General features: G+C 36.7%; 1 protein-coding gene across 1 annotated transcript; it reads right to left on the reverse strand.

Moving 5' to 3' along the window:
* Positions 1 to 1,116: 1,116 nt before the first annotated feature.
* Positions 1,117 to 8,784, reverse strand: LOC139098968 (calponin homology domain-containing protein DDB_G0272472-like). Its single transcript, XM_070651358.1, has 6 exons — positions 6,972 to 8,784; positions 5,005 to 5,111; positions 3,975 to 4,100; positions 3,664 to 3,843; positions 2,198 to 2,353; positions 1,117 to 1,593 (listed from the first exon to the last, which is right to left on the reverse strand). The coding sequence occupies exons 1-6, from the start codon at positions 8,782 to 8,784 to the stop codon at positions 1,117 to 1,119; spliced, it is 2,859 nt and encodes a 952-aa protein (XP_070507459.1).
* Between the last annotated feature and the right edge of the window lie 1,258 nt (positions 8,785 to 10,042).

A 10,042-nucleotide genomic window follows, 5' to 3' on the forward strand; every position in this document is an offset into this window, starting at 1 on the left:
GACTTTGGACTTTGGACTTTGGACTTTGGACTTTGGACTTTGGACTTTGGACTTTGGACTTTGGACTTTGGACTTTGGACTTTGGACTTTGGACTTTGGACTTTGGACTTTGGACTTTGGACTTTGGACTTTGGACTTTGGACTTTGGACTTTGGACTTTGGACTTTGGACTTTGGACTTTGGACTTTGGACTTTGGACTTTGGACTTTGGACTTTGGACTTTGGACTTTGGACTTTGGACTTTGGACTTTGGACTTTGGACTTTGGACTTTGGACTTTGGACTTTGGACTTTGGACTTTGGACTTTGGACTTTGGACTTTGGACTTTGTTGCGACGGGTTACGCAGTGTAACCGAAAAAATGTCAAAAAATTCACTTTTTTAGCTCGGATTACGCAGTGTAACCGAAAAAAATGTCAAAAAATTCACTTTTTTAGCTCGGGTTACGCAGTGTAACCAAAAAAAATGTCAAAAAATTCACTTTTTTAGCTCGGGTTACGCAGTGTAACCGAAAAAAATGTCAAAAAATTCACTTTTTTAGCTCGTGTTACGCAGTGTAACCGAAAAAAATGTCAAAAAATTCACTTTTTAGCTCGGGTTACGCAGTGTAACCGAAAAAAATGTCAAAAAATTCACTTTTTTAGCTCGGGTTACGCAGTGTAACCGAAAAAAATGTCAAAAAATTCAATTTTTTAGCTCAGGTTACGCAGTGTAACCGAAAAAAATGTCAAAAAATTCACTTTTTTAGCTCGGGTTACGCAGTGTAACCGAAAAAAATGTCAAAAAATTCACTTTTTTAGCTCGGGTTACGCAGTGTAACCGAAAAAAATGTCAAAAAATCCACTTTTTTAGCTCGGGTTACGCAGTGTAATCGAAAAAAAAAAAAAATATTAAAATACTTTAAAAAAAAAATTTGTATGGGACTTTTCGGACTCCCAAAGTCCCAAAGTCCGGACTTTCAAAGTCCGGACTATTCTAAAGTCCGGACTTCACTAAAGTCCGGACTTTGAAAGTCCGGACTCCACTTTTTTTTTTCAAAGTCCGGACTTTGAAAGTCCGGACTTTCAAAGTCCGGACTCCACTTTAAAGTCCTGCCAACTCTGCTTGTAAGTAAAATTTATTTAGACATAGAATTTATGACATCAAGCTTCAACATGAGCAAGTCAGAATCGAGCATGTCGTCATTCATGTCAACTAAATTTGGCACATTTTCTAAATCCTCTGCAAAGTTTGTCATTAAATTCATTTCATGCTTATAAAGTGTACCGAAACTTTCGCCATTCCCTTTCTCGTTATTGACACTGTTGATATTATCAAAATCATCATCGTCGTTAATGTCATTCTGCTGATGCTTAATAATGCCCTTTAGCTCGTTCGCTTTATCGCCAATTTTACACAAACTGCAGCGTGTATCAAAAAGTTTCTTGCGATGTGCTTGCAATTCCAACTTTTCAGCATTAATGTCGAGCTTCTCTTTGGCAATTCTCGTTTCACGTTCCGATAATTCCATCGTGTACTTTTGCAACGATTGATATTTTGCCATCAACATAAGTTCAGTTTTCTTTGTTTGCTTCAGAAAATTTTCTGCATGTTTCTATTCAAGTCGAAAGAGAAAGGAAAGATTGAAAAAAAAATGCAATAAAATTTGAAGGCGGCATGGGGATGGAAATTTGGATATTTCGATGATTTTCCGAAGATACTCAAATTTTATAACGGTCGAAAAAAATTTAAATTTGGTCGTCTGCCTCGGGATAGAGGAGTGCCTCAGAAGAGTGCCTAGAAGTAGAAGAGTGCTTTGGGACAGAAGAGTGCTTTGGGGCAGAAGAGTGTCTCGGGGCAGATGAGTGCCTTGAGGCAGATGAGTGTCTCGGGGCAGATGAGTGTCTCGGGGCAGATGAGTGTCTCGGGGCAGATGAGTGTCTCGGGGCAGATGAGTGTCTCGGGGCAGATGAGTGTCTCGGGGCAGATGAGTGCCTCGGAGCAGTTAAGTGCCCCGGAGCAGTTGAGTGCCTCGGAAGAAGTGCCCCGGAGCAGTTGAGTGCCTCGGGGCAGAAAAAAGCCGAAAAAATTCCAAAATTACAGATATTCACCGTTAAAATTCAAATTTCATTTAACCGTTAAAAATCCTTCCAAAAATGACCTTCCCCAGAAGTGTCATTTCAAAGAATACATTAAAGACATTCCCCAATCCAACATACTTCTCTTTGTTTAGTTCTGATAATTGAATTTTCCAACTCAGATTGCTTAACTCGTAAAGCATTCTCACGGTCCATCATCTCATGTCGCTTTCCTTCCAATTGACGTTGCATTTCAATCAAACGTTCACGTTCCTTTTCTGCTTGTTTTGCAGCATCCTGTAGATGTTTTTTATTTTATTTTTATTTTTTTGATAAAAATATATATAAAGAATTGAAGTTTATGTACATCACGAATGTATCAAAGAGGAGATTGAAATGAGGAATGGATTTTAATTAAAAAATAGTTTGAGTTTCTCTTGCTGCTCATTGTCCCATATTATCTTTGCTTTTGAAAACTGCTTTGATCAGCAGGAAAAAAAATATATTTTCATCTCATGTAGCAAAAGGCAATGAAAATTTTGTATGAAAATAGCTAAATTGAGAAGGCTAAGACGCTTGGGATGGGTGAAATGAGAATTCATTCTTGACATGTTATAGGCTTCTAGATGTGCTTAAATCTGACGCCTATGAGCTCCAAGAGAGAGGAAGCCTCGGGTTAAGACGAGAGCCTCGGATTAAGACGAGAGCCTCGGATTAAGACGAGAGCCTCTGGGTAAGAGGAGAGCCTCTGGGTAAGAGGAGAGCCTCTGGGTAAGAGGAGAGGAGAGCTTTGGGGGAGAGAATATGCCTCCCCAGCGATCTAAAGCAACAACCCTAGTATCTAACCCTAGCACTGACACACATCCTCAACACAATGTATATAGGAAAATGCAAGGAAGATAGAATGAGATAAGCATAGTTTGTATCTAAATAAAGATGAGAAAAAAAAGGATTCCTGTTTCAAAATAAATTTGAGATTAGCCAGGTGAAATGAGAGAAAATTAAATGATAAGTAAAAAAATGATTATCAATGGATGAACACTTTTTGGGATTAAGATCTAATTTAGGTTGTATTCTTGGAAGATTGAAAGAAGAAGGAGGGATTCGTTAGTTTGATTGTGTTTCTATGCGAATGTTCATGGGTTCGACTCCTGGAATGCCTTGTTAGATTAAAATGCCTCACTTACTACTATGGCCATATGCTTAGGTCTATGTGAGTCATAGTCTGATGAAAGGAACAAATTTAAGCTACCACTTCTTCCGCAGCATGTGTCACCTAACTTACCACTCCATATGCCACATCACTATCAACCACATATCCCATGACATCTCCTCAAGATCTTGAACTCTAGTAGATGACAATTACCCTATCCTAATACTCTTAATACTTCACATCTCTAAGACTTTTCAAAGACAAACTTATAAGAGACATGTTTGCTTGCAGCACCATCACTAAACTCAAACCATTCCTTTAATCCAATTCATTACAGATACCATATCCCCACCCATTGCATCCCAAACATAACCAATTCATTCATTAGCATTAAATACATAAGTATGCAAGAGTAAATGTTACAGATAGAAATGAGAAAAAAAAATATATTTACTTCAGCATATTTGACGGCAGCATCAATTTCCACTCGAGAGCGTCCTGTATCGTCAGCATTCCTCGAATTTAATGTTTTGGCAATTTCATTTCTGGCTTTCTCTTCCTGTAATTTTAAGCGCTCATCTTCAATCTCGTTTAGTAACTTTGCGTGCTCATTCAGCTGTGATTGTTTGAGTTCCTTTTTTGAAGCATTCAATATATTCGATGTTTTACAGTACGTTGCACAAGTGGTTTTAAGGAATAAAGAGTAAAAGAGGTTAATTTAATTAAATAAAATATCTCTAATGAATTATGGATGGAGAATCGTACTTGCACTTTTTGCTGATCATTTGCAATTTGATTGCGTAAAAATTCTTTTTCCTTCTCAAAGGATTTACGCTCAACTTCAAATGCTATAAGTTTTTGCTTTAAGCTCCACTGCTCCTCGTCAGATCTCTGTAATGAATTTTGTACTGTATTTAATTAAATAATCGAAATAAATGAGCAAATTTGCAGCATATATTTCTAGATAGAATCTGTTTTTCAATCGAATAATTGTAAATTGTGGAATGTAAATGGAAGTTTTGTTGATGCTTTTGGATGTATTTGGGATTTAAAGGGGATGAGCTGTGTTAAATTAAGGATTTTGGAAAGCACATGGTGTTTAAATGATAGAAAATCCGGCATCAAGTGAACTTGACTCTGGCCTCAAGTCAATTTTGACACTGTCCTCAGGATAACCTTGACACTGTCCCACAGGATAACTTGACTCTGGAATCATGCCAACTTGACTCTGGCTTCGGGTTGACTTGAATCTGGATTTGAGGCAGGATTTCATCGAATTTGGTCTGAAGTCGAGTTTCGCTGGCTTTAATGCAGCAGGAGGCGAGGTTCAAGAGTTAAAGCATCCTCCTCGTGCACTCAATACTACCTACTGACTCTCTAGAGACACCAGGATGAGTTTTATGGCTTTATGAATTTTATGGTCACTAATTATAAGTCTTTAAAGAAAAAGGATTCTCTTCTAAAACATAGTCCGGAGTGGGCTCGAACCCACGATCTCTTGATCGTTGTCAAGTGCTTTAACTACTGAGCTATCGGGATCTATCCTGGGATGTTAGGGATCATGACATAAAGCACACTTAACCTTCTTTTTCTATCTAATGCTCATTTCAAAGCTCTTATGGTTACTTTAAAGCATATAAGCCATAAAACTCTTCCATAAATTCCAGATACACTCCTGCATCCAATACATATCTACATTCAATCACAATCACTTCCACAAAAATGCACCAGAAAATTCCCCTTATTAAGGAACAAAAATACCCGAAAGAACAAACGTAAAACTTTTTTCATTTACTTGCTCAATTGCATTAAGCTTATATTCCAATGTCTGTACTAAATCCAAGAGTTTTTGTCGCTCCGCTTCTGATGCTTCCCGTGTACGCTCCAATAATTTTTGTTGTTCTGGTAATTAATGTGAAAAAAGAATGGAAAAAAAAATTAATTAAAAATTGAAAAAAATAAAATAATTTTAAAGGAAAAGTTTTTCGAACATCAAGGAGAAAGTTTTTGTTTTATAAGCAGCTTCAATCATTTTTGTGAATAAATTTACAAATGAAATTTTCGAGAATAAAAGTGAAAATGTTGGAGGTGGAAAATATTTAGTTTAATAATCAGTAAAAAAAAGTTTCATAATTTTGAGTTATTAACTTAGTTGTTAAAAAATTATTGTATCGATATAAGTGAGGCTGAAGTATTTGAATGTGATGTTGAAGGACGGCGGGGATGTTCATCTGTTACGTAATGTTCTTAAAAGAGACGGAAGGGATCTCGATGCCAAGATCAAAATTCGAGACTCGAGACTCGGAAGCCTAAAATTATCTAGACTGGATTTTCCACTAAAACTTCATTTTTGAGGCTGTATTCCTGACTTAGGGTTCTCAATGTTGAACCTGGGACTTGTCCGGTAGTTTCGATAATTTATTGATACAGAGAATTTGGAAAATTTAGAAGATGGTCTCAAAATGGATTTTGGTAAGGAGGAAGGGACTGGGACATATTCAGGAGTTGGAGGGATTTAGTGGTCAACCTACCCCTCCTCCGTCTTAGAAAAAATGTGTGAAACAACATCAAACCCTCCAAATTTTGAAAATTCGTACTTATATAGTTCAAAATTCCGTCTTTCTGATTATGTCCTTGAGTGAGGGAGAGGGAGGGGAGTTGAGGTTAGAATGCCAACGTTACGTCCACGTTACATAATAAGAGAACAGTCCCCATTCAATATTCGTGAAATATCGGGTCATTTCCAGCAAAAAACCCACAAATACTCAGAACTTTGTACATCACTTGAAAATTCCACTTTTCACAAAATGTCCAGACACAAAATTAAAAAAGCCATTAACATTACACAACATGTCGACAAATTTTTAATTAATAATTTTCACTTTAAACTCCGTCATCAATACATAAAGCCTCCAAATAATAAAAGTAAAATTTGAGAGCTGCCAATTGATTAAAATTTCTTTTTTTTTCACTATTAATTTATTCGTGGAAATAAAAAAGTAATTAATGAGCTATTAAATTTTATAATATTAATAGACATCATTAACCATAATATCCTGTCGGTGAGTAATGAGACATTTAATTGAAATCTCATTTTTCAACTAGAATCGAGCTTGAATTTCATAAAATGGCTGTATTTATCTCACTTTATGTGAATTGCTTTATTCGTGACAAGTTTGCATATTGGCAGGGGTGTAGTTAGGTGGAGATGTTTATCAGTTTATGAAGCTTAGTCGTCGAAAATGGGTAATTAGCAGTAGGCTTAGGGGTCCATTGACGAAAGGCTTGAAGACCAACTTGAATTAATTCAGGAAGTCATTCAGTTCTTAAGATGAGGATTGGACTTCGATCGAGATCAATTCATAATGATATCTGGACAAAAATGTGGAACTGATTAAAAACCCTAACAGTATAGTGTGTTTCCAGGGCACTGCTTTGTCTCCGTATTAACGGTACCGCGCTAAGTTGCCGCTAAGGACCAACAATGCAAATTGCTGCACGGTGCTGCTCGGAAAAATGGCAATAATTATCAAAATTGATTAAAAACTGATTAATCAGTTCTAAAATCTTGATCTGATACTGAAAAATGCTCCAATATCAAGGACATATCTAGTTATTTGTTTAATATTGCCCAATCTGTGTACAGCGACAATGTGAGGCTTTTGAAGTGCATCAAAAGCTTAGACAACACTGTCTTTGTAAGTTAGATCAGATCTTCAAGTCCCACTCCTTAATACCACCTAATTACATCCCCATTCTTACCTTCAAGTCTTTTCTCTCTCGAGTTCAACATAATATCTCTATCGCGTTCAAGTGTACTGAGCTTTTCCTGCAAAACATCATGTAATGATTGTATATCGCCCGAGGCATTTTGTAAATGACTGGAAGCTCGCTTCATCATATCAGCATAAGAGGAACTTTCCTCCATGATAGCAAATTCCATAAATTTTGATTTCCTAATGTTCTGCATCATTTCCTCATAATGTCTCTTGAGCATCTCCAAATCACTCTCGTAACTCTGCTTGAGTTTATCGATAAAATTTTGATGACTTTCCTCCATCATTTTTATCTTTGACTGAAAATTACTGATGACATTTTCACGCTCATCACTGATCGATTTAATTTTATGGCTATGGAACGTCTCCAATGCTTCTATTTCAGTTTTATATCGTCGCTCCATTGATTCTAAATTCTCTTCCATCAATGATATGCGCTTCTTGTAGCTCTGCTCTATCATAATGATTTCCTTTTCATGATTATCGTTAATGTTCGATAGGAGGTCCTCAAGACGTAATTTTTCCATTTCTAAGCGCTTTACATCACCTTCGAGTTCAATTTTCTCGAGTGGATTATTAGTAGCTGTTGTAGCGGTTGTTGATGGGATTTTATCTGTACCTCCACCTCCTGTGAACATGTCGAGTAATGGCGCTTGTGCATGTGATGCTATCAATGCCTGAATATGACTATTTATCCTATCTTGTTGATTCTTTATAATCTCTTCCAATTCACTTTGTCGTGCAATTTGCTTCCTTAGTAATTCATTGAATTGACTCTCCTGCTGTTTAAGGAGCTCTTGCTGCTTATTTTTCATCTCAATCAGCACATTCTCTTGTGTTTTCATTTGTGATGCAACCATCAGTTGGAATTCCTGTTGCTTCAAGTTATTTAACGTATTTGTTGCTTCATTTGCAAGTGTTTCCATGATTTGTGGTGGATTTCTCATAACATTTTGTGTCGTCAGCGTATTTTTTGACTCGAGGCTTGTTACATTGCTTGATCCAGGCTCATCTTCAACTCGGTCTTCGGAATTTGATGTTATTTGGATATGCGGTGATGATTTTATTTTGACAAATGTTCCACTTTTATCCGGTGCTCCACCTGTCATTGAACCATCTGCAAAAAGCCACTCGGAACTGGCAACGGCAATACTTTTACGTGAATTTTTTGTATGTGATGGTTGTTGAGATTTTCCACTCCGCTCTTTTTCATTGGAACCAAATAATCCTAATGGATCACTAAATGCTACAGCCGATTGACGTCGACCACCTGGCTTACGTGCTGTATTTTCGACTGTCACATTTTCAGATACAGTTTCCGATGTTGTTTGACGTGAAATTGGTGCTTTTGAAGTTGAAGGATTTTCACTTCTTGCTGCTGTTTTCGATGGAAGTTGTGCCTTCGTTGAAGTTGTCTCGCTTATGCCCAGCAGCTCATCAAGAATATTTCCTTTTTTCTTTGGCTTTCTTGGATCAAAACCAAGGTCGGACGATAGACTGTCGTTTGATTTCGTTTCAAGGTGCTCTTGTGCTCGTGGCTGAAGTTTTTGTTGCTTTAGTGAATTTTTTATTGGAGATGATGGCAAATTATCGGTTTTGGCATCAACTTTTGTAGTCTTAATTGGCTGTTCCGCAATACCAAACAGTTGTTCCATCTTTTTGTTGGCAGTCTTTGGCTTTTCATCTTTTTTATCAACTTTTGGCACTGTTGACTTCTTTGCAGGCTCAATTCCAAACAGACTATCATTACTTCCGTCACTCAATAAATCCCCTAATGGATCATCAAGATCTAAATTCATAATTGAAATTTAATTTTACGGAGCTTAAAAATTAATGCACAATAAATAAATTTATATTTTTTGTTTGTTGCGGCTTATGCATTGCCATAGCAACGCGTTTCGATGCCAACAAAATGTTTTACATTTTTTTCTGCTGTATGTTGATCCTTGTCTTCTTATTCCTGAATAACGCTTTACGCAATTAACGTGCTTACTGGAGCATGAAACCGTTATTTAACACTGAGTTAATGGAAATGAGAGTATTTTTTTGCACCTACAATCACCATAGTAGATATCGGAGGGGGTTGTGTCGCGTAGGTAAAATGGATTTGGTTTGTATTTAATGTCATTTGAGTATTTAATAGAATATTTGTGTTGGAGGCTATAATGTCAAATGATTTTTAAGGAGAGGTTGAGTTAGGATTGTGTTTGGAGGTGTCGTGCTGCCTACATATCAGGGGTAGAGTTGGCTATATATCATTTCAAGGGTTTAGCCTCTTATCAGTTCAATTGTCGATGTTGGCTTCTTCCACAGGTTGCCATCTTCTGCTGATGGCTCATTTCTGGGGGTTACCACCTCTCTAGGTGACCGCTTCCTGTTTATTACCGATTTCCGCCAATACATCCTTCAGAAGGTTGTTTCTTTCATCCAATGACCCCTGACGTATCTGGCCGTCGTCTGCGGATGGCCAATTACTGTTCATGAAGTGTATTCAGGGTAGATATGCTTTGCCAGTTCGTCCCAATTTTGGGTCAAAATTCTTCAATTTACTTACTTATTTCGCTAGCAGATCAATTGTGATCTATGGCGTTACTCAGTTGCCGCATGAAACTGCCACTATGGCTGGTTATGGCTACTCAATTTCTAATCCGTTTCTAGATATCCGACACCAACCGACTAGTTTTAATCCACCACAAGTGGCTCAGCCCCCTCAAAAATTCTATAAACTTGTATATCGCGAGCTTAATTAAAGGATTACCACATTCACATTTACTGATGCAAATTTTAATCCAATTACGATAAAAATGCTCTCCCGACTCTTTGTTTGATGCTATAAATTTTTTTTTAGTTCATATAATTCCATTTTAAATGCTCTTTCTAATTAGCAGCTAATTAAAAATTAAATTGAATTTAAAATTATATTGATATGAGTTAATTTGAATAATGTGAGCATGAAAATGTTTGTTGGATATTTATGGATCAAATTAGAGTGAAAATAAATAGAAAAAAATGTTTTTTATTGTTTTCAATTAATTAAAATAATTTAAATTTCTATGA

The sequence above is a fragment of the Chironomus tepperi genome, unplaced genomic scaffold (assembly GCF_022539635.2).
Source record: "Chironomus tepperi strain 1889 unplaced genomic scaffold, CSIRO-AGI_Ctep_v1 contig_456, whole genome shotgun sequence".
Taxonomy (NCBI): domain Eukaryota; kingdom Metazoa; phylum Arthropoda; class Insecta; order Diptera; family Chironomidae; genus Chironomus; species Chironomus tepperi.

Excerpts from the sequence above, each read along its gene's own strand:
- LOC139098968 (XM_070651358.1), bottom strand. The coding sequence starts at position 8,784 with ATGAATTTAGATCTTGATGATCCATTAGGGGATTTATTGAGTGACGGA. Across the intron at positions 3,844-3,974 it reads ATGATCAGCAAAAAGTGCAA|GAACTCAAACAATCACAGCT; the intron begins GTACGATTCTCC and ends GCTTCAAAAAAG. Across the intron at positions 1,594-2,197 it reads TCAGAACTAAACAAAGAGAA|AAACATGCAGAAAATTTTCT; the intron begins GTATGTTGGATT and ends CGACTTGAATAG.